General features: G+C 44.9%; 1 protein-coding gene and 2 gene segments (V, D, J or C); 1 reads left to right on the top strand and 2 right to left on the bottom strand.

The window, feature by feature from the left end:
* The window catches only part of LOC121270240 (gastrula zinc finger protein XlCGF8.2DB-like), a 236,152-nt gene that overhangs the window by 163,929 nt on the left and 46,589 nt on the right, over window positions 1–25,634 (bottom strand). The gene's annotated exons all lie outside the window — the stretch shown is intronic.
* Window positions 12,166–17,577, top strand: LOC121270255. The segment is given in 3 exon segments: window positions 12,166–12,217; window positions 12,371–12,705; window positions 17,497–17,577. Coding segments are annotated over 3 exon segments (468 nt in total).
* LOC121270254 lies at window positions 24,718–25,153 on the bottom strand. The segment is given in 2 exon segments: window positions 24,718–25,007; window positions 25,093–25,153. Coding segments are annotated over 2 exon segments (351 nt in total).

Raw genomic sequence — 25,634 nt, 5'->3', positions numbered from 1 at the left:
CGGGAGTTCAGGGAGTTAGGCAGAAAGTTAAAAAATAGGACCTCTAGGGTTGTAATCTCAGGATTACTCCCTGTTCCACGTGCAAGTGAGGCCAGAAATTGGAAGATAGAGCAGCTGAACACGTGGCTGAACAGATGGTGTAGGAGGGAGGGTTTCCGATATCTGGATCAGTGGGATCTCTTCCAGGGCAGGTGGGACCTGTACAAGAAGGATGGGTTGCACCTAAACTGGAGGGGCACCAATATCCTGGCTGCGAGGTTTGCTTGTGTCACTCGGGAGGGTTTAAACTAGTATGGCAGGGGGCTGGGAATCAGAGCATAGGCCAGCAGATGAAATAAATGACTGGCAACCAGTAAATATGGCCAGTAGGACTAAGAGGAAGGGCAGGCAGGGAAAAATTACTGAACGCAGTGGGACTGGGGGTCTGAAATGCATTTGTTTCAATGCGAGAAGTATAACAGGCAAGGCAGATAAGCTTAGAGCTTGGATTAGTACTTGGGGCTATGATGTTATTGCTATTACAGAGACTTGTTTGAAAGATGGACAGGATTGGTCGATAAACATTCCAGCATTTAGATGTTTCAGGCAGGATATAGAGGGATGTCGAAGAGGTGGGGGAGTTGCACTGCTGGTTAAGGGGAATATCACAGCTGTACAACAGGAGGTCACCTCGGTGGGCTCATGCAGCGAGGCAATATGGGTAGAGCTCCGGAATAGGAAGGGTGCAGTCACAATGTTGGGGGTTTACTATCGGCCTCCTAATTGCCGGTGGGAGATTGAGGAACAGTTGTGTAGACAGATTCTGGAAAGATGTAAAAGCAATAGGGTTGTTGTGGTGGGTGATTTTAACTTTCCCTATATTGACTGGGAATCACTTAGTGCTAGGGGTTTGGATGGTGCAGGATTTGTAAGGTGCATCCAGGAGGGCTTCCTGAGACAATATGTAGATAGTCCAACTAGGGAAGGGGCAATACTGGACCTGCTATTCGGGAATGAATCCGGCCAGGTGGTCGAAGTTTCAGTAGGGGAGCATTTCGGGAAAAGTGACCATAATTCAATAAGTTTCAAGGTACTGGTGGATAAGGATGAGAGGAGTCCTCAGATTAAAGTGCTTAATTGGGGGAAGGCCAATTATAACAATATTAGGCAGGAACTGAGGAATCTAGACTGGAGGTGGATGTTTGAGGGCAAATCAACAACTGACATGTGGGGGGCTTTCAAACGTCAGTTCATAAGAACTCAGGACCGGCAAGTTCCTGCTAGATGAAGGATAAGCATGGCAAGTTTTGAGGAACCTTGGATAACGAAGGATATTATGAGATTAGTCATTAAGGAAAGGGGAGCATTCATAAGGGCTAGAAGGCTGGAAACAGATGAAGCCCGTGGAGAATATAAAGAAAGTAGGAAGAAACTTAAGCAAGGAGCCAGGAGGGCTAAAGGGGGACATGAAAAGTCACTAGCAACCAGGATTAAGGAAAATCCCAAGGCCTTTTATAGATACGTAAAAAGCAAGAGGGTAGCCAGGGAAAGGGTAGGCCCTTTCAGGGACAGAGGTAGGAATATGTGTATGGAGCCAGAAGAAATTGGAGAGATACTAAATGAATACTTCTCAAGAGTATTCACCAAAGAGAAGGACTTAGCAGTCGATTTTTCTAGGGAAAAGTGTGTAGATAGCCTGGGTCATATTGAGATCAAAAAAGAGGAGGTGTTAGGCGTCTTGAAGAATATTAAGGTGGATAAGTCCCCAGGGCCAGATGGGATCTACCCCAGAGTACTGAGGGAAGCAAGAGAGGAGATTGCTGGGGCCTTGGCAGAAATCTTTGTATCCTCACTGGCTACGGGTGAAGTCCCAGAGGACTGGAGAATGGCCAATATTGTTCCATTGTTTAAGAAGGGTAGCAGAGATAATCCAGGAAATTACAGGCCAGTGAGCCTTACGTCAGTGGTAGGGAAATTATTGGAGAAGATTCTTCGTGACAGGATTTACTACCATTTGGAAGCAAATGGGCATATTAATGAGAGGCAGCATGGTTTTGTGAAGGGGAGGCCGTATCTCACTAACTTGATCAAGTTTTTCGAGGAAGTGACAAAGACGATCGATGATGGAAGGGCTGTGGATGTTATATACATGGATTTCAGTCAGGCCTTTGACAAGTCCCTCATGGCAGACTGGTACAGAAGGTAAAGTCGCATGGGATCAGAGGTGAGCTGGCAAGTTGGATACAGAATTGGCTTGGTCATAGAAGACAGAAGGTAGCAGTGTAAGGGTGCTTTTCTGAATGGAGAGCTGTGACTAGTGGTGTTCCACAGGGATCAGTACCGGGTACTTTGCTGCTTGTAATATACATAAATGATTTGGAGGAAAACGTAACTGAACTAATTAGTAAGTTTGCGGACGGCACTGAGTTTGGAGGAGTTGCAGATAGTGAAGAGGATTGTCAAAGGATCCAATGGGATGTCGATTGGTTGGAGACTTGGGCAGAGAAATGGCAGGTGGAGTTTAATCCGGACAAATACAAGGTAATGCATTTTGGAAGGTCTAATACAGTCAGGAATTATACAGTAAATGGCAGAACTCTTAAGTGCCTTGACGGGCATAGGGATCTGGGTATACAGGTCCACAGGTCCCTGAAAGTGACAACGCAGGTGGATAAGGTATCCAGGATGGCATATGGCATGCTTGCCTTCACTGGCAGGGGTATTGAGTATAAAAGCTGGGAAGTCATGCTGCAGCTGTATAAAACCTTTGTTAGGCCACACTTGCAATATTGTGTGCTATTCTGGTCACCACATTACCAGAAGGATATGAAGGCGGTGGAGAGGGTGCAGAGGAGGTTTACCAGGATGCTGCCTGGTCTGGAGTTTATTAGCTATGAGGAGAGGTTGGAGAAACTCGGATTGTTCTCACTAGAGCGACGGAGATTGAGGGGCGACTTGATAGAAGTTTACAAAATTATGAGTGGCATGGACAGAGTAGATAATCAGAAGCTTTTTCCCAGGGTGGAAGAGTCAATTACAAGGAGACATAGATTTAAGGTGAGAGAAGAAAACTATAGAGGAGATGTACGGGGCAAGTTTTTTATGCAGAGGGTAGTGAGTGTCTGGAATTCGCTGCCAGAGGAGGTGGTGGAAGCAGGTACGATAGTGATGTTTAAGAAACAGCTTGAGAAATACATGCATAAGAGGGGAGTAGAGGGATACAGATCCCTGAAGTGCAAAATGTTTTAGTTGACAGGCAATAAGATCGGCGCAGACTTGGATAGCTGAATGGGCCTGTTCCTGTGCTGTACTTTTCTTTCTTATCATTTTCAATATTTCGATTAAATGTCTCCTTTAATAATTTGGCAGAAGAAGACTAATATCAGTTTCTCTAGCCTGCTCACATTGAAGGCCGTCAGCCCTGGTGCCATCCCAGTCTACTTTCTCCAATATCTTGACATTCATGAAAATGGCATTTCTTTGGCGGCTAAACAGTGATTTACAATGGATTATCATTACTTTCCGCCATAAACATCAACAAAGATAAGGACCGAGTCTGATCAGATCCAATTTGGATTTCTGAGAGAACATACCTGACATTGGTGTTTTGATATGTGAATCAGTAAACCCGAAATCCACCCGATGGCCCCAATTCTCAACCGGATTGAACAGAATCCTCCAGCAGAGGGCGCCAAACTCAAGCGTGCTAATTATAAAGGCACGTGTCACCAACGCCACAGCCAATAAGGATGGTATCCTGAGTGAGGTCTCTCAGAGTAAGGGGTCGCGAATTTAAGACAGAGATGAAGAGGAATTTCTTCTCTCAGAGGATGGTGAATCTGTGGAATTCTTTACCGCAGAGGGCTGAAGAAGCTGGCTCGTTAAGTATATCCAAGGCAGAGATGGACAGACTTTTAATCAATAAGGTAATCAAAGGTTATGGGGAAAAGGTAGGAAAGTGGAGCTGCGGATTATCAGATCAGCCATGACCTCAGTGAATGGCGGAGGAGGCTCGATGGGCCGAATGGCCTACATCTGCTCTTATGGTTTTTTGGTCGCAATGGGCCTGGCCCCCTGCAGTGTGTGGATTGAACAATGAGATGAACAGAGCCCGGGTTCCCCCTCTCCTTCTCAATCTCTGGATCATTCCATTCACATTCACTGAGAGAGATTCACTCAGACATGTTTCTGATAATACTGGCAGTTGTGTTCGACAGTAAGTACTGGATTATGTTTATCAAGGCAGGTTTGCAGATTGATCCAAAGAGCTTGTACTGGGAATTAATGTAGGTAACGATAATTTGGTAAATGGGAATTTACGCACACTCATAGACCTGATACACATTTAGGCCGAATCTCTTTAAGCTCCTGCTCGTTTCTTCATCTATCTTCACAGACGGACTTGTCCAGATCCAGTAACTCATTCACCAGTGACATTAACTGAGCTAGAAGGGGACTGGCGCAGTTAGAATGTGTATATACAGACCAGGTTATGTACAGTATTCAATGGTATCGGCAGAAGCCGGCACAACCTTCAAGTTGGGTAATCAGCAAAGTAGGACTGAAAATAGATGAAATCTCAGGACGATATCTGGCGGCTGCTGACGAGTCTAAGAAGTCTGGTTATCTCAATATAAGAGACCTGTGTGTGGAGGACGGAGCAGACTATTGTTGTGCTGTGAGGCCGTGTCAGATATAAGCTGAAAACCCGCACAGAAACCTCAGCGAGTATTTGCTGCTCAGTTAAATGTTTCTGACGTCCACCTAGGACTTTAGTTTGTTCCTGGGCTCACAGAGAGCAATAACTGACAGGTTTACTTTGAAACATTTGTATTGCTGCCTTTAGCCTTGTCCAAATCAGCAAAGAGCCAGCCTGGGAAAATTTGAGTCTCGGCTCCATAGCCCGAGTTATAACTCTTCAGTAAATATCTCGGAGCTTACCTGGCAAATTGATGTACCAGCAGATGTAGAGAAAGCTCACAGATATGGACTAACTATAGCTGATCATTACGGCCTGTTCTTCCACACAGTTAACTCAAAGGGATCCAGGGACACTTGTTCGACAATGCTTATTGCTGTAACAAAACAAAGTGTGTCAAATTCTAGGATTGAATTTAACACATGAAATAGACAATAATTCTTTAAATATTGAATCACCAAGCAGCATGACCATTATCAGAAAGGACCTTAGAGGGCATGTACTGTCTGGTATAGACTTCAACAGAAAGTAACTGAATTTCAAACGGATGTTGAGGTGAGTGGGTGAGGTGAGCGTGACTGCCTCGGACATCAGGGCAGCATTTGACTAAGTGTGGCATCAAGGAGCACTAGCAATACGGGCATCAATGGGAATCGGGGAGGAAACTCTCCGCTGGTTGGAGTCGTACCAAGCATAAAGGAAGATGGTTGTGGTTGCTGCCGGATGATCACTGCAGGAGTTCCTAACGTAGAGTCCTCGGCCCAACCATCTTCAGCTGCTTCTTCAATGACTTTCCTTCCATCATAAGGTGAGGAGTGGGGATGTTCGCTGATGATTGCATAATGTTCAGCACCATTCCCGACTCCTCAGATACTGAAGCAGACCATGTTCAAATGCAGCAAGACCTGGACAATATCCAGGCTTGGACTGACAAGTGGCAAGTAACATTCGCACCACACAAGTGCCAGGCAATCACCATCTCCAGCAAGAGAGAATCCAACCATTGTACCTTGATGTTCAATGGCATTACAATCACTGAACCCCCAGTATCAATATCCCGGGGGTTACCATTGACCAGAAACTGAACTGCACTGGCCATATAAATACAGTGGCTAAAAGAACAGACCAGGGGCTAGGAATCCTGCGGCAAGTAATTCATCTCCTGACTCGCTGTCCAGCACCTACTAGACACAAGTCAGGAGTGTGATGGAATGCTCACCCATTGCCTGATTATGTGCAGCTCCCACAGCACTAAAGAAGCTTGACACTGTCCAGGACAAAGCAGCCCACTTTATTGGCACCCCATCCACAATCATTCACCCCCTCCATCAACGACGAAAAGTTGCAGCTGTGTGTACCATCTCCAAGATGCACTGCAGGAATTCACCAAGGCTCCTTAGGTAGCGCCTTCCAAACTCTCGAACACTACCATCTGGAAGGACAAGGGCAGTAAATGCATGGGAACACCACCAGCTGGGAAGTTCCCCTTCAAGGAATTCACCATCCTGACTTGGAAATGTATCGCTGTTCCTTCACTGCCGCTGGGTCAAAGCCCTGTAACTCGTTCCTTAACAGCACTGTGGGTGTACCTACACCACGGACTGCAACGGTTCAAGAAGGCAGCTCACCAGCACATTCTCAAGGGCAATTAGGGATGCGCAATGCATTTTGGCCTGGCCAGCATCCCGTAAAATGAACAAAAGTCACAATTTAGCGTCGTTCAAGGTAATACAATAATGGAAAGTACAGTCTAGCAGAAGATAACGGATCTGGACAATGGATGTATGAAATATTGCTGTCAGAAATAGTGATCACGCTCACGTGTGGGGAAAAGTAAGACATCCATGGGTACAATCCCTAAAGTGAAGCTCAGATTCACGTGTCGGATGCTATCCATTTGTATAAAACAACTGTCATAACATTCAAGCCAAGATAGCCACCAGCTAAAGGCATCGCCGTTGTGTATCAAACTGAGCCCAGCACCAGTTATACTGTGCACGTCAGACTCGGGGCTCCGGGACTTGTGATGACAAAGTGAAACTGAGAGGGAGCTTCAGCATTGATGGGGTGTGAGGTTGTTGCTGCCCGCCCGCTCTTCTTCAGCGCTGCCATTGTTTTGATATTTTATTGAAGACCCTGTGACCCTTGCAGGCTGAGCTATTGCTTCCGTTTATCGGTGTGAGAGCGCCCTCTTCTGAGCACTAACGGGAACTCTCAGTGGGGGTTTTAGTACGGGATCAGCTATATCTCTGCAGCAATGTGGGGTCCATGGCACAGAAATATACGGCGCTGTCGGAGAGGAGAACTCCAGCGATATTTAAAGGAACCGTTTTATTTCCTTTGTGTGAAAGAGCTGAGAATCTGTCTGGGAAATCTAGAGACTTCTTTGCATCCCCCAAGCTATATATCCTCATTAAATATCTCGGAGCTTCCCCAGGGTACTGGGTGTACCAGAACAGAGTTGGAACAGCAGCTGTCGAGTAATTACAGTCCAGTTTTATGCTCTGTCCTTCCAGAACCGTTAACTCAGGGGGATCTTGGGAAACTGAATCTTTACCATTTGTTCCTGCAACAAAGCAAAGAATGTATCAAATATCTGGGAGTGAAGATAACACAAGTAACGGACACTGACCACTTAAACATTGACTCACCGGGCAGCAAGGCCATTATTAGCAGTAAGGAACATGGGGACCACATGGTGACAGGATTAGAGTTTGGAAGAAGTAAGATATAATTTGAAATATGTTGACACTTCTGTTCTGATTGTAAAGAGGAAATTCGGATCAGGGGCAGGCTTCACTTATTGAGAAACTTAGGGGCGCGTCCCAGCGACAGGATTGGCTGGTCTCTCAGAACTGATGATAATTGAGCACCAATCAATGTTCGCTGCGGACAAATTATTTCTTCTGACTTTCTCCTCCCTGTCTTTCTGGGTTTTCTGGATCTCTCTTGGTCTTGGGGTCTCTCTGTCTCGTTTTGCCTTTCGGTCTCTGTGGCTCTATCTCCCCTGTCTCTGTTTCTCACAAACACTTTCTCTGCCTCTTTCTCTTTTTCCCGTTTTCCCTGAAATTCAGAGTGCAAAAAATCCAATTTATCCCAGTCTCCTATTTCAATGAGTTCAGAAAAGTGCTCACTTCATAGGAGCAGCTACAGTAGATAAATTATTTAACCATAGCTCAGAGGCAGTATTAAAATGAAAACTGTTATATTTAAATCCCAAATATGGCAGACGTCCTATGTGCATCCTTTTTCTGTGTTGATATTTGGGACTTGGCATCCTACTGGAACCTCGGTTGTTTCATATTGTTTAAAACAGGCTTATTTTAACCAGTAATGGTTGAGATATTGAAATAAACAATGGAATCGCCAGGATTTAAAATAAAGCTTGAATTAGCCCTCGTGTATAATGTCACCTGCACTAAAATACATTATAAGAAGAAGAAGAAGGAGAAATGCGATATAATCATGTAACAGTAACATGTTCCTTTAACTGGAGCTCCCTGGTTGTCTCTGTGCGTCTATTACAGCGGGTTTGGGCACGATAACATGGTGTTGATGAGACTGGTCACATAATCCAAGTCAAGTGGCTCTCGGAAATCATCCTTTCCCTATCACGTGCAACGTTATGTTATTTTTCTTTCCCTTCCTGGAATTCCTGCTTCCATTTAGAATATTGTTCATGTTGCTGCATATGTTCCCTTTACTGTACCTTCATCTTTTTATTTATTCATTAATGAGATGTGGGCCCTGGCTGGCAGGCCAGCATTTATTGCTCATCCCTAATTGCCCTTGTTCAGAGGGCATTTAAGAGTCAACCACATTGCTGCTGGTCTGGAGTCACATATAGGCCAGACCAGGTAAGGAGAGCAGATTTCCTTCCCCAAAGGACATAGTGAACCAGAGAAGTTTTTATGACAATTGGCAATGGTTTCATGGTCGCCATTAGACGTTTGATTCAAATTTTTTTAAATTGAATTCAAATTCCACGATCTGCCATGGTGGGATTCAAACCTGCATCCCGGGAGCATTATAGGGGGAAAACCCTGGGCCTCTCCATTACTCATCCAGCGACTATGCCATCTCTGTCTCTCTCTCTCTTTCCTGGTTATCTCTCTCTGCTTATCTCCATGTCTCTCCTTCATTTGTATCTTTGTCTTTCCTCCCTCATTTTCCTTCTCTGTCTCTCAATCTGCTCCTCCCTCTGTCTGTCACTTACAAGCATGTTTGAAGAACAAGTACTTCGCTGCCCAGGCGGCGCTCTAGCACTTCGTGATTATTTGATTCATTGAAAATATCCAAGTGTTGTTTTTACATTAAATTCCCTGGGGAGTCTTCAGGATTAGATGTCTGTTACTGTTGCAGAAAAGGAGATTAGTCAATAGGGCGCAGCAACAACACAAGACATGTACATTCCTGGCCATAACAGGCCTCTAAATCTCTCTATTTTATATCAGGACATTCGTTTCCTAAACCAAGTGCGGTTTCTACTCATTTTCTAGGCTCCAATTACATTCATCAGAAATCGGAGCATCAAACCAGTTGATGTGCTCAGTCCCGATCAGACACAATAGATGCCTATCCTTGTATAAAAGTATACTGTGGATGCTCTAAAATAAAATTTAAAAAGTGCTTTAAGACACGGCAGGTCTGGAAGCATCTGTGGAAAGGGAAACAGGTTTAAAGCTTTGATTCGAATTTAACTCTTCTTTGGAACTCCGAGTTGGCCCAACAGCCTTTCCTGAGCTATAGGAGATAGTTGTATCTTTTACTGAAAAGGAAAAATGTGAAACCTGGCTCCAGAGGGCATGTCAGTGCGAAAAATATATCAGCGTTCGATTGTTCTCTTGCTCTCGTTGACGATGTGAAATATGTTTATCAAAAAAATATATTTGATTGTAAATCTCAATGACCCCAAATTAAACCAATTCTGCAGCAATATTCCTGATCCAGCGAGTGCAGAAACCAGGAAAACACAATGAATGGAATTACAGCTTCTGGTTTTGATTTTAGGTGAGGATTTTGTGGAGAATAGTTTTTGCCATTAGAACATGTTTCTTATCTTCTGTATCAGAAGTTATCAGCGGAGAGACTGTGATCAACCAGTCACAGCAGATCTTTACAGAAGAGGGACAATCGATTGAATTGCAGTAAAATGCAATCACCAGGGCCCCTGAGAGTATTCACTGGTACAGAATACGACAGAATCGTGGCCCGTAATTTATCAGGTCAGCTGTTAGCAGATGCACCACAGGCAGATTCTTCAACATATTCATTTACCCAACAAGAAGTTATAACATTCCCAGTAGGGTCAGCACCGTGGGATCAGAAACTAGGCTGTGTTAGTCTGGGCTGTATTATTGTGCAGTGAGGTACTGAAAGATAAAACAACCATTCCAAGCTGACAATCTCCACAGCAGCCTCTGTTTCACTCAATGTGCTGTCTCCTTTGTGAACTGCAGGCCCACAGACACCATCCATTCTGCAGGGACAGGGTTAATAGGATCGGCTGAAGCCTGTTACTGTTTCACTGCTATCATTTTGTCTTCATGTTGTTAACTACCAGCTCTTGATGGTTGGGTTGGAAATGTTAAACCAAATAAAACTTATCTTCGCGATGTTGAGGCAGGTCTGAGTTGGCAACAGTGTTTGGTTCAATCATTTCAGTTGCAGGCAGAGATCAATGACCAAGCACATCAGGGGCGCAGTGCATCAACACACCATACAGCATAGGAAGAGTTAATCAATACACCACGCAGCAGAGCAGGAGCCCATCAATACACCATACTGCAGAAGAGGAGTCCATCAATACACTATACAGCAGAGCAAGAGCCCATCAACACACCATACAGCAGAGCAAGAGCCCATCAACACACCATACAGCAGAGGAGGAGTCCATCAATACAGCACACTGCAGAGGAGGAGTCCATCAACACACCATACAGCAGAAGAGGAGTCCATCAACACACCATACAGCAGAGGAAGAGTCCATCAACACACCATACAGCAGAGCAAGAGCCCATCAACACACCATACAGCAGAGCAAGAGCCCATCAACACACCATACAGCAGAGGAGCAGTCCATCAGCACACCATACAGCAGAGAAGGAGTCCATCAATACACCATACTGCAGAGGAGGAGTTCATCAATACACCATACTGCAGAGGAGGAGTCCATCAATATATCAAAGAGCAGAGGAGGAATCCATCAGTGCACCATACAGCAGAGGTGGAGTCCATTAATGCACCATACAGTAGAAGAGGAGTCCATTAATACTCCGTACAGCAGAGGAGGAGTACATCAATAAACCATACAGCAGAGGAGGAGTCCATCAATACAGCACACTGCAGAGGAGGAGTCCATCAACACACCATACAGCAGAGGAGCAGTCCATCAGCACACCATACAGCAGAGAAGGAGTACATCAATAAACCATACAGCAGAGGAGGAGTTCATCAATACACCATACTGCAGAGGAGGAGTCCATCAGTATATCAAAGAGCAGAGGAGGAGTCCATTAATGCACTATACAGCAGAGGTGGAGTCCATTAATGCACCATACAGCAGAAGAGGAGTCCATTAGTACTCCGTACAGCAGAGGGGGAGTCCTATCGCCCCATTGTGCTTGTGTTGGCTCTTCGCATGGGCTATCCAATTAATCCCACCTCTCCACTCTTTCTCCAAGAAAAATTGCTGCTTCACATGTTTGAAACATTATTCAGTTATTTCATTTAGAAAAAGAATTAAAGAAACATATTCTGAAATAGAGGCATTAATTTCAAATACACGTTGTTTTATCATAATTATTACGATGAACAACCGAGATATTAAGAATGTAAAGATATTGCAAAAATATTTCACTGAGCAGATCCCCACAGTTTGTCTGATCTCAACTGCAGTTTGCACTCTCACATTCTGCTCAAGCCTGTCAGTCTGCCCTCATTTCATCTATACAATACGTGGTCTAATTGACCGTGTCGCTTTATTCAAAGCCTTCAGAGCGCCCTGGCCCTCTATACCCAACTTTATATTAGGTGGTGTTTGTCTAATGGAACACGTTGTTTTATTCATTTTTGGGCACTCTGGCCCTCTATACCAACCTTTCTATTAGCTGTGGGTAGCTGTACCGATCAGTGAGCAGCTCTTTTAATGGGAGGCTCCGGCATTGCTACCAGCACAATATGAACTCTTTCCCTTCACTCCACCCACCTCAGAGACTGAAACAGTTGGAGGGAGAACATAATGTTGAACTCCTGTCCTGTTCCCTGTTCCGTTCACTGCTAGCCGCTCGGATGTCATAAATTGGAGGATAAAGGAGCTCTCAGCTGATTGGACGAATAACAGAATAAAGGATTTGATTGGTCCACCTGCTGACTCTGTCAGGAATGAACCAATCGGCAGAGACACCGGATGTTGCTCAACGTTAACCCAACTCTTCACGAAAACAATTTCAGGTTCTATTCAAATCCGGCTTCAACTGTCTGCAAGCATGTCGGTTATTACTTTTTATTCGTTCCTCACAACTGCAGCTCTCGTAACTGGTAAGCTTACAGCTGCAAAATCTCCTTGCAGGCAATGTGTTCTATGTTCACTATGTTTTGTCTCTGTTTCTAATGTGCCCCGTCACCTGATGATATTAAGTATATTAAAATGATGATAAAAGCTTAACGTTCTGTATTTCTAAATTTCTACAGGTGTTAATGGTGCAGAGTCGGTATCACAGGAGCCGCTTATAGCGATACATTTCGAAGGACATTCGATGACCGTTAATTATAGCTACTCGGGCACTTATAGCTCATATTCCTTACAACTGTACCGTCAGGACAAGGATAAAGCCCCCAAATTCTTGATCTACATCCCTAACTACGGGGATGTTGTCAGAGCAGATGGCGTAGGGATTCGATTTTCTGCATCGATCGACACTTCGAAAAGTGAGGGGAATTTCACCATCCGTGACTTGCTGCTGTCTGACAGCGCGGTGTATTACTGCGGGCTGAGAGACACAGTGACAGGAACCAGAGGGAGCCCCGTACAAAAACACTGCCGCAATGTGATAAGGTGAATAGAATAGGCGGCATACTGTGGAGAAACCAGAACTTCATTAAATTATCAGTATATCGAGCTGATTTCAAATAAATAACAAGCCGAGAGTAGCACATGCAGCATTGGAGAAGGCCTGCTCTGTTCCATTTACATCCAATATATTCTGAACATAATGCAAAAATGTGTTCAGAGATTTCGTAAAATTTTGATAATTAAAGGTCTTAGGGCAGAAATGCTCAGCAAAGTATTTTACATTCTAGAGCTATACCTTGAGTGCCCTACTATCCATTCTTAATTAGCACATTCGTTTAGATAATATCACCAACTTTAACACCTATGTGTTCTTTTGTTCTGTTATCTGTGACATCTTCTGATGATTTGCTTCTATCACTGCTTGTTTGTCCCTACAACCACACCACCCCCCTCCACTTCTCTCTCAAGCCACCCAAATCCAGCAATTCTATGGATCACACCCAATGCTAATCCCGGCACAAGCTGCAGTTCCTTGTGTTGGCTCTCAGCTAAAATCCTGAAAGCATCACCAGAAAGCACTGGAGGAACACCTTCACCATGCACACTCTGGCAGTTCAAGGAAAAGCTTCACCACAATATTCTTACGTGAAGTTAGGGATGGACAATAAATGCTAGCCTTGCTATAATTGCCCATAACAAGAGAATAGGTATAATAAAACTAAGAACATAGGGCTAGAATGAAAGCAGCTCGCCTTCGCCTTTAAGATCATTTGTCGCATTAACCTGCTCAACCTCTCTTCACCCATCGTCTCTTCACCCACATTCAGCACAGCTGGGCTTTTAACGGTCTAGCTTTATGAGAGAAAGAAAACAGAAGCTACACTATGGCAATTATACCGATTGGGGAGATAAGACATGATGAAATATGTGAGTTCAGCCAAGTTCCTCTTGCTGTTTGTAACATGAGCATCGGTTTCCAACAATAGATTATTAAGGAAAGGTAATATGGCAGCATTAACATAGATATTTTCAGTTATTACTATTTTTCTTTGTCATTTCTTGCTATTTGCGTGTGAGCAATGGAGAAGAGATGTTGTAAGGCAGTCATAACACAAAAAAGTTACAGAGGATAAAAATCCTGATACATTAGAAAATGTAACGAAATACAATGAACATCTGAAAGTGACCAACAGGTCAACGCGTTCCTGAGTGATCTGAATAGTCAAGAGTTTTTAGTATTCTACAATTGATCTGCTGTTTTATTCAATACTTTTCAGTTCTCTTGTTATCATTGATGGCCCCTGAACACTGAAGTCAGGTTCACAGTGATAAATAATTGGCATGTTAGTTTCTCAGCTGCTCTCTTTGTAACGTTATCAGGGGTGTTAAAGGAAAGGGCTTTTTACTTTATTTATGATTCATTTTATTTATGATTTTCCAAGACCTAAAATCTCTGCATATTACACTCGTTCTTTTACACTTTCTATAGTTTCCTAATTTTCTGTTCTCGTCACGTATTATTACTGCACTTTTTAGCTTTCTGTTTTCCTCTCACTCATTGTGGCGTGTGCGCTGACACCTGCTTTTTCTCCGTTTGTGTTTCAACGCCCTTCATTTCTCACCCCCTTTTAAATCTTGAGATTCTGGAAACTCGGATCCTCCAGTGAAAGCGGAGCCGCTATTCCACACGGCGCAGGTTTCCGTACGAGCTCTCCATATGTATAAAACAAAAACAGAATTACCTGGAAAAACTCAGCAGGTCTGGCAGCATCGGCGGAGAAGAAAAGAGTTGACGTTTTGAGTCCTCATGACCCTTCGACAGAACTTGAGTTCGAGTCCAGGAAAGAGCTGAAATATAAGCTGGTTTAAGGTGTGTGTGTGGGGGGCGGAGAGATAGAGAGACAGAGAGGTGGAGGGGGTTGGTGTGGTTGTAGCGACAAACAAGCAGTGATAGAAGCAGATCATCAAAAGATGTCAACAACAATAGTACAATAGAACACATAGGTGTTAAAGTTAAAGTTGGTGATATTATCTAAACGAATGTGCTAATTAAGAATGGATGGTAGGGCACTCAAGGTATAGCTCTAGTGGGTTTTTTTTTATATAATGGAAATAGGTGGGAAAAGGAAAATCTTTATAATTTATTGGGAAAAAAAAAGAAGGGGGAAACAGAAAGGGGGTGGGGATGGGGGAGGGGACTCACGACCTAAAGTTGTTGAATTCAATATTCAGTCCGGAAGGCTGTAAAGTCCCTAGTCGGAAGATGAGGTGTTGTTCCTCCAGTTTGCGTTGGGCTTCACTGGAACAATGCAGCAAGCCAAGGACAGACATGTGGACAAGAGAGCAGGGTGGAGTGTTAAAATGGCAAGCGACAGGGAGGTTTGGGTCATTCTTGCGGACAGACCGCAGGTGTTCTGCAAAGCGGTCGCCCAGTTTACGTTTGGTCTCTCCAATGTAGAGGAGACCACATTGGGAGCAACGAATGCAGTAGACTAAGTTGGGGGAAATGCAAGTGAAATGCTGCTTCACTTGAAAGGAGTGTTTGGGTCGTTGGACGGTGAGGAGAGAGGAAGTGAAGGGGCAGGTGTTGCATCTTTTGCGTGGGCAAGGGGTTGTGCCATAGGAGGGGGTTGAGGAGTAGGGGGTGATGGAGGAGTGGACCAGGGTGTCCCGGAGGGAGCGATCCCTACGGAATGCCGATAAGGGGGGTGAAGGGAAGATGTGTTTGGTAGTGGCATCATGCTGGAGTTGGCGGAAATGGCGGAGGATGATCCTTTGAATGCGGAGGCTGGTGGGGTGATAAGTGAGGACAAGGGGGACCCTATCATGTTTCTGGGAGGGAGGAGAAGGAGTGAGGGCGGATGCGCGGGAGATGGGCCGGACACGGTTGAGGGCCCTGTCAACGACCGTGGGTGGAAAACCTCGGTTAAGGAAGAAGGAGGACATGTCAGAGGAACTGTTTTTGAATGTAGCATCATCGGAACAGATGCGACGGAGGCGAAGGAACTGAGAGAATGGGATGGAGTCCTTACAGGAAGTGGGGTGTGAGGAGCTGTAGTCGAGATAGCTGTGGGTGTCGGTGGGTTTGTAATGGATATTGGTGGACAGTCTATCACCAGAGATTGAGACAGAGAGGTCAAGGAAGGGAAGGGAAGTGTCAGAGATGGACCACGTGAAAATGATGGAGGGGTGGAGATTGGAAGCAAAATTAATAAATTTTTCCAAGTCCTGACGAGAGCATGAAGCAGCACCGAAATAATCATCGATGTACCGGAGAAAGAGTTGTGGAAGGGGGCCGGAGTAGGACTGCAACAAGGAATGTTCCACATACCCCATAAAGAGACAGGCATAGCTGGGGCCCATGCGGGTACCCATAGCCACACCTTTTATTTGGAGGAAGTGAGAGGAGTTGAAGGAGAAATTGTTCAGCGTGAGAACAAGTTCAGCCAGACGGAGGAGAGTAGTGGTGGATGGGGATTGTTCGGGCCTCTGTTCGAGGAAGAAGCTAAGGGCCCTCAGACCATCCTGGTGGGGGATTTTCACCCACGTGGGTTTCCACCCACGGTCGTTGACAGGGCCCTCAACCGTGTCCGGCCCATCTCCCGCGCATCCGCCCTCACTCCTTCTCCTCCCTCCCAGAAACATGATAGGGTCCCCCTTGTCCTCACTTATCACCCCACAAGCCTCCGCATTCAAAGGATCATCCTCCGCCATTTCCGCCAACTCCAGCATGATGCCACTACCAAACACATCTTCCCTTCACCCCCCTTATCGGCATTCCGTAGGGATCGCTCCCTCCGGGACACCCTGGTCCACTCCTCCATCACCCCCTACTCCTCAACCCCCTCCTATGGCACAACCCCTTGCCCACGCAAAAGATGCAACACCTGCCCCTTCACTTCCTCTCTCCTCACCGTCCAAGGACCCAAACACTCCTTTCAAGTGAAGCAGCATTTCACTTGCATTTCCCCCAACTTAGTCTACTGCATTCGTTGCTCCCAATGTGGTCTCCTCTACATTGGAGAGACCAAACGTAAACTGGGCGACCGCTTTGCAGAACACCTGCGGTCTGTCCGCAAGAATGACCCAAACCTCCCTGTCGCTTGCCATTTTAACACTCCACCCTGCTCTCTTGCCCACATGTCTGTCCTTGGCTTGCTGCATTGTTCCAGTGAAGCCCAACGCAAACTGGAGGAACAACACCTCATCTTCCGACTAGGGACTTTACAGCCTTCCGGACTGAATATTGAATTCAACAACTTTAGGTCGTGAGTCCCCTCCCCCATCCCCACCCCCTTTCTGTTTCCCCCTTCTTTTTTTTCCCAATAAATTATAAAGATTTTCCTTTTCCCACCTATTTCCATTATATAAAAAAAAACCCACTAGAGCTATACCTTGAGTGCCCTACCATCCATTCTTAATTAGCACATTCGTTTAGATAACATCACCAACTTTAACTTTAACACCTATGTGTTCTATTGTACTATTGTTGTTGACATCTTTTGATGATCTGCTTCTATCACTGCTTGTTTGTCGCTACAACCACACCAACCCCCTCCACCTCTCTGTCTCTCTATCTCTCCGCCCCCCACACACACACCTTAAACCAGCTTATATTTCAGCTCTTTCCTGGACTCGAACTCAAGTTCTGTCGAAGGGTCATGAGGACTCGAAACGTCAACTCTTTTCTTCTCCGCCGATGCTGCCAGACCTGCTGAGTTTTTCCAGGTAATTCTGTTTTTGTTTTGGATTTCCAGCATCCGCAGTTTTTTTGTTTTTATCTCTCCATATGTATGTTGCGCAGTGGTTCACGGCGCACGGCCGCGTCTGTAACCCGGGCGCCCCTCACAGTCAGGACACTGAGCTTGTTGTCTACAACGATTGAAGCAGCGATCCTCCCGTGTTGATCGGCTCCTCTTGTTGCCATCACCGGAAGCTGGGTCGGCTGATTCGGGAGTTGCCTGTATCAACGCACGATGTCAAATGCAATGGTGATAGTACAGTTCATAAACACGATTACCGTTTCACTGACAACCACCCGCCGAGGGAGCTGCATCACCTCATTTTCACCTGTCACATCTGTGCAGATCAGGGTGGAAAACAGCAAACAGGCTCTGTAAATCCGGAGCACATGAAACACCAGTTGGAGAAATTGTCCATGAAGGTCGTGGTTAGAACCGGGAGATGAATATTATATTCAGAAGAATTAACCAGGAGCAAAACACCAGCTTCAGGTCCAATTCAGAGGGGTCTTCTGTTGAATTAACTAAAGAGACCGGGTCTTGGGGTTTTCTCGCCCATATTCAATATTTCACACTGACTCCAGCTAACGTATTCTGTGAGTTCATACCGGGCCGCTCACATTCAATATTTCTCAAAGATTCACACTGCTCTCTGATGGTGTGCATTGGTAACTGCATGGTACAATCGTTCAAGTCAATTCCCGCCAATCTGCAGTTCACAGGAGAGTTGTAAATGAGAACAGCTATTCCCTTCGTCCTTGTATAGCACCCCTATCCGGAGAGGCCCTGTACCTCGCTTTCAATTGCAGCATTCAATGATCCCAGTGTATCTTCCTCCCTCATTCTAGTTGAATCTTTATTCCACAGTGTGATCACTTTCAGTGTGACAACAGGAATCTCTCTTGACATGCGTCTCAAAAGCTCATTTTATAGTTTAAACTCGTGTGCTGCCCCACATGGATGCAGTGCAAAATTTTCTGTTGGATATTTGCAACACACCAACATTGGCAACTCATAAAAGTATATTTCGCTAAAACAAATACAAGTTGGCCACCAGCATTAAATTAATGCCTCTATTTCGGCATTTGTTCGTTTAATCACATTTTCTCAATGAAGTTACTGGACAATTGTGAGTCTGGAATTGCCCTGTCACTGAAAACAACATGGTATCTCACTACCCTCTGGCGGCGGCGACATTGCACTACAGGGTGCTTCTTTACAACACTTGTTCGCCTTCGGAACTCAGGAGTGAGTTCAACAATTTCCGGTTCGAAACTCTACTGCATTTATACTTATTCATGTTTTAGTTTAGACGGCACCTGGTGGTGAGGAATCTGATTTTCATAAGTTTACCTCATCCAGGCAAAGCTACCCGTCTGTTTTATCTTTCCCTGTTGTAGCGTCTTTATCAGGTCTGAGTCACGGAGGTTCTGTAATGCAGCCGCTGTCCTCAGGAGTAAGGACAGGATAACCGGCGAACTTAAAACGCACCGATAATAATACATGGAGAGGCAACTGATATCAGCCACAAACTGAAACACAGCCAGTGCTTAATCTGATAAAATATCCAAACGACTCTGAAGATAAAGCGCATTTTGCCGAAATCTGGTTTTCAGTGCACACTTGCCAACTTGACAAAATTCAGCATTTTCACCATCTCCAGTCTTCAGCTGAACAAAGCTGTAGTTTATTATTGCTCCCTTGACTCACAATGTTGGAACCCAGTTAAACCCTCGTACAGCTACTCCCGCCAATTTGTAAATCAGGAACTGTGCCTGCTGATGTCACTTCTAGCGGAGACTAGATGTGAAGGCCATCAAAAAACAATTACATAGAAAATCTGTCAGGTTCCGAAGTTCATTACCCTGAGCCACCCACTTTCTCTGAACTGAGTTTGAGAAGATTTTCAAGTAAGGGCCACCAGAGGGCAGTAATAGTGTGGATTATGTAAAAGGCAGCACCTGTGGAAATATTAACAGATTTAACGTTGCAGGTAAAGTACCTTCCTTATACCTAAACATATTCAGGTAATCGGCACGGACCAATCGACAGAGTCCAGGGTGCACTTGGATGATGGGTTGGCTGTTTGTTTGGCTGACGGGATTCGTTGAAGGTTGAAACCTCTATTTTATTGTTTGATGTGGTTGAGCGTCGCTGGCAAGGACAGCATTTCTTGCTCATCAATTAATTTCCCTTCAGTAAGTGCTGGCGAGCCGCCCTCTTGAATCGCTATGGTTCATTTGTTGTTGTGATGGGATGTTGTGTTAGTGATGTTAGGGGGGAGTTCCGGTATATTGACCCAGTGACAATGAAAGAACGGCGATATAATTCCACGTCAGGATGGTATGTGGCTGGGAGGAGAAACTGCAGGCGCTGATATTCTCTTTGTTTAGGTGGAAAATATTGAGGGTTTGAGACATACTGCCGAAGGTACCTTGACGAGTTTATTGAATCACAAAAATTTAAATGCAAGCAATAATTTCCAGTGGAATCCAATGGTTGCCCTGGTTAACTAATGAATTTCTGCAAACATGGTGATTGCTGAAATTTGTATGCTGTAAATATTTATAATGTTCAATTCAGACATGATTGCTGAGCGCACGAGGTGTCCGTACACCCCGAATCCGTCACAAAGCCAATCACCTCTCCTCCATCCTTGAATTCATTTCAGATGTGGTATTTGTCTATTTACCACTTTGTTGTATTCAAATTCCACAGGATCTAGTGGCCGCGTGTATCGTCTGCGGGGAGTCTTCATAGTCAGACAGCATCTCTTTCAACTGGGTGCTCCGGTTCTGAAACTGGAATGGCATTCACTGTTTTCCCTCTCTTTCTCCGCCTGACTGATTGAATCGTTAAAGGGCCAACACTGGGTATAAACCCTGCCTCTTTCCCTATTGTATGAATCGGGGGTCAAAGGAGCTGTGAGCTAATTGGCTTAATTGAAAACAAAGGCGTTTTCAGCTGAATGGATGTAACCTGATGACGCTGTCAGCAATGATCCAATCAGCAGCGATGCGGATGTCACTCAACCTCTCACCAATTCTTGGCGAAAATAATTTCAGCTTCAGCCGGTTCTAGTCATATCCACCGCAAGCTCTCTGCAAACATGTCGCCCGTTGCTTTGAACTTATTCTTCACAGCGGCAGCTCTTTTAATTGATAGGTTCACAAATTGCGAAACTCTGCGTTTTACATCTCGTCCTACCATTACATTTAATCGGGTAGTTCAGTCTACACAAGGGGGTGGGGGGGGGGGGGGGTGTTGGTGGGGTGAGGGGGGGGGGGGGTGTGGTGGCGGGGTGGGGTGGGGGGGGGGGGGGGGCGGCGGGGGGGCGGGATAGATTGATCCAAAATGTGAAAAATCGCCCCGATCCACCTTGTACCAACACGGAACACTGTCTTGGGAGAAGTAGGCGAAATTCCCGGAGTGATTGAGTTGGGCTGGGATCCTAGACTCCACTTGTGCGCTTGAGAGACTTTGACAGATACAGGAGTTCGAACGAAACCCTCCGACTGTTCCCAGTTTGCCCTTCAAATCACCGGAGATGACGGTGAGGAACTGATCTCAATGTTCACTCAGGAACGTTTTATTGAATCGATCCAAGCACCTTCCCTTTACAGCACCTGAGCTGCGGGAAATATATTTCTATTTAGCTGCCATGATTTATTTCTCAGGTTCCGGGTGACAGGCCGATTTTGGGGCATAGACATAGTGAAGTGACATCTTTAATTGAATATCGCTCTTGGCTCTTATAGGACATTGTGGAGGAGACTCTGTTTCACAGACACCGGCTGCAGTCACAGTGAGTGAAGGAGACGATGTCCAGCTGCTCTGTAATTATACAGCTACAAGCAGCATTAATCCTTATCTATTCTGGTATCGTCAGTACCCCAGCGGATTCCTAGAGTATCTACTGAAGAGAAACAGATACGTGGCTAACACAGAGAGATTCCCCGGAGACCGTTTTTCAGCGGAGCTCAATGAAAGTGTCTAAAACAGAATTGTCAGGCTCTGCGGTGTATCACTGCGCGCTGTACCCCACAGACACACGGAGCAGGGCTGAACCTATACAAAAACTGCCAGAACGACACTCAACATTACGGAGCAAGGCGCAAACATTGTGATCGAGGTGAGTCTGAACTACTTCCTTAAATCGTAGTGACATTTATACATTTATTTCTAATTTATAGTTTTATTCTTAATAATTTTATCATGAAAAAATCTTAATGCGGGCATATTAGCAAAAGATAATACAGTATTTATATGCTTCCCTTCTTCATGTTCCAAAATGTTTCACAGTCACTGTTACAATATAATTTAGAGAAGGCAGCAGCCAATTCTTGCCCAGTAAGACTTCAATAAATGGCCGGCCTCTTTCAGTAATGATGACTGACCAGGGCAATTCCTCTCCTGTCCTCGAGAAAGTGGCTGTGTGATCTATGATGCTGAGAGGGCAAACAGTGCCATCGATTGAACATCTCATCTGAAACCCGGTACCTCTGACTGCACCATTCCCTGAGGGCGGCACCGGGGTAACAGCATTGATCCTGGGGCTCAAGACCTTGGCGCAGGAGGAGGGAGGGTGTGGGTGGGGGATGGGAATGGAAGCCTGAAACCTCTGTTTCAGGGGCAATAATGATGAGAACAGAACTTCGCCTGACAAGTAGAGCTCTCAGGTTAACCCCTGTATGGTTAATTCTAAGACATCTGTATCTTTTTAATAATACATATAAAATGGACAATAAATGAGTGCAAAGCTTTTCTCGATGTGAGTGACCTAATGGCAGGCAGCTGGGCAGCCGCCAATTGGCGCCTCGGTCACCTTTTCTCCCAGAACAGGAGGTCAGTTTCCATGGGGGCCTCCTCGGTAAGTTCCCGGGTTGTCCTTACTGACAGGCTGCCGGTGTCCTATTGAGCGGAAAGTATCTTTGAACAAACCGGCCTCAGAATCTGGGAAACTGCAGGAAGTGGTGACTGTTCATCAACTCAATCCAGGAAAAACGGATTGAAATAAAGAAAAGAAAACTGAAAAATAAACTTTACTGGTCCCCGTGGAAACAGGAAACGATAAGCTTAACCCCTGGAACCAAATGTCACTCAACAAGAGAAAGAAAGACTTTTCCTGATGTCACGCTTTTCCTGACTCAGGATTTCCAGAAGCCTTTCCAACCTCAGGAAATACGTTTCCAGTGCACTCACTGTTGCGATATTGGAAACATTATTTCCACAAAGGACAACGGGAATGTTTAATTCTCTGCCAGGATAGGTTGTCACTCTGATCCTGGAGCAAAGGAATTTGTGAGGCCAGGTGTTTTCCAGATAATTTCAACTTGCAGAAAATAGTAACCAGAACATTCGGTAACGAGCTGATGGACACCTCTTACTCTAAGGCGCATTGAGCCAACCTGCTAAACATTGTGCCAACCTGCTTAGTCAGACAACCCAGTGACATTGGAATACAATGATTCATAGTGTTCATCCTCTAAGCCCTCTGTGCCATCCCCCTCCTCCTTCAACTGCCATACCCTAGGAGGCCGTTGATGACCATGGACTTACATTGGATTGGGCTATGATTATGTTTGCAAGGTACTGCAGTTGTTTGTCGTTGCTTTCTGCAGTATTACTGACCAGGAATCTCTCCTCTCTTGTCACCTACCATGAAGCATATTGGAAGCATTTACAGGCTGATAATCAACTTTTTTGACCACGTTAGGAACTGACTTTCTGTGGCCATAATGTCCTGAATTGAGACTTGAACCTGAAGCTTCTGACCCAAAAGTATGGACGCTGCCAGTGTTCAGGAAGACCTTCTTCCATGCCATAGCATGCGTAATTCATACATAGGCTCTTGCCCTAAATACACTATCGCTTGCGGTGAAGTGTCATCAATATATTTCCTGTAATGCCCAGCGGTCACCTGTGACAGCGGTGAACTGACGGCTGTCAGTTTTCGACACAGAAAAGGACTTGAAGCGCCATCTAGTGGAATATTATCTGTGAAACAGCGATTCTCAATTTATTCTTGAATATTGCTGCATGATAATGCTGGATAATTATTATGGACAATTATCATGGGGTTTTTTGATCAGATTTTATTATTACTGCACCTGATGCCTTTTTTCATTGTTTGTTTTTGCTACATTTGCTATTTCATATTATTTGCAAGATTATTTGTCTCAGTTTGCCGACATGTCTACGTCGTTAGTACAGTACATGTCATTTGCACACATAGATGATCTTCTAATTAATAAATTCATAAATCCATAGTTGATGAGATTGGATTGTAAGTTTCTAAAGAATAGAATGCTTCAGAGCTCCACAATCATAAAACAAGAATGTCAACCAAATTTCAATAAGCTAATGTATCAGTGCATTTTTCTACGAGTAGGAATAAAAATAAAATGTATTTTTATGGCAGTAATTTATTCGTATGATGAACTTAGCATTTTTTAAATCGATTTTTCTTCCGTCACACTCACTTCCAAAGCCCATGGGCTTGTTATCTCCTCAGTCCCCGTGTCGAGCGAGTTATTGTACAGGCCCCTCGTCTCTTTCTTTCACCGTGCCTCATTGCACTGTAATACACCGCAGCGTCTGGCAGCTGAACCGTGTTAATAGTGGAGCTTTTCTCACGGTCCGCAGATATTTTAAACCTTCCCTCAACCCTTTCATCTCCGTATGTGGACACGAGATAATCGGGAGCTTGATTGGAGAATTTCCGGTACCAGAATACAATATCATTTGTCCTGAATGTAGCATTGTGATGAAGCGACATGGTTTGTCCGACAGTTCCCCGATACATCGATATCTGAAATGCCTCCGAATGACAAGGAACAACTGCGAAAACATTAATAACATTCGCTTAATGATACATACAAGGATAAAGCGCTTGCCGATAATGGAAGAATATACTAATCTATCTATCTATCTATCTACATTCCTCTCTATCTACTTGTTTATCTATGTATCTCATCGTTTGTCAATCTTTCTCTCGCATATCTACTATCTAGGTATCTGAGAGGCAGAGTTATTTTTCTGTCTATCTCCTTACGTTGAGCAAGAAAAGATCGGAAATCTTATTTAATATTTTTCGATGCTCTGTATGCGTACCAACAGCGGTAGAATGTTGTAACTTCATCCAGATGACAGTTAAAATATGGGAAAGTAACGTTTCTGAATATCGCCGACATTTCTAAAGGTTCTTGTTTGGAGAAAGTTTAAAGGTGCAGCGGAGACACGGCAGTGAACATGATATTGTAGAGCCGGATCCGCTCTTTGTCTCAATGTGTCTGCTTCCGGCAGTGATACATTCCGGCGTCCTGGGCCGCGGTGTCATCTACAGAGATGGTATTGGCCTTCTTTGCTTGGTCAAAGGACAGTGTGTAGCGTCCTTTGGTCACATGCCCCTGGAAAATGGAGGCGATAAATGTTGGAGCCCCTGTCAGTGTTTGTCTGTGCCAGGTTACGGTATAACCAGAGCCAACGGAGAGCCGACAGTCCAGTTCAAAGCGTTCCACTTCCCGAGACACCACCTGCTCAGGGTAGGAGTTTTGATCCTCACACTGAACGGCTATGAACAAAAGAAAAAACACTGAACCACCACGGCGTAGAGAGGTTGGTAAAAACAATGCATCTGATGAGATAAATAAACTCACACAATATCAACAGCAACAGGACTCCAACTGGAATCATGTCTTTGCCGGAGTTTCTGTTCATGACGACGAAGATGGAAAAAAGGCGGATCAATCAGGGTCTGATTTCCAGACTGGGACTTGCTGCCAGGTGCGGGACTCTGAATGGTGGGGAGGTGACGAGGAGAGTGGAGGGTTTTACATTCTCCTCTTGAATGTGAGACTGATGGGCCACATTCTCACCGATTGGTCAATTATAGGATGTCCCAAATGACGTTATTCGTGGTGCTACCCAGCGATTGGCAGTTTCTCAAAACTTATACCACTTGAACTGTCACTGCTTCCGAACCTCTCTGCTTCCTGTATGTAGCACGAGGTTAAATTGTTTCATAATGCCCGTGCTCTGTTGTTTTTATAACTGAGTCGAGTCATTAGTCATTTGACAATACACAGAGAGGAAGTTCGACCCACAACCCATAAGTGCTGGCTGTAATGTAGCGTTATACACTTACTGTGAATCATCTGTCCGCTGCCCGTATATTGTGAATTAGGAATGTATCATGTTA

The sequence above is a fragment of the Carcharodon carcharias genome, chromosome 27 (assembly GCF_017639515.1).
Source record: "Carcharodon carcharias isolate sCarCar2 chromosome 27, sCarCar2.pri, whole genome shotgun sequence".
In the NCBI taxonomy this organism is placed as follows: Eukaryota; Metazoa; Chordata; class Chondrichthyes; order Lamniformes; family Lamnidae; genus Carcharodon; species Carcharodon carcharias.
The sequence above is the reverse complement of the archived record's forward strand: the minus strand, read 5'-3'. Positions and strand labels throughout refer to the sequence as shown.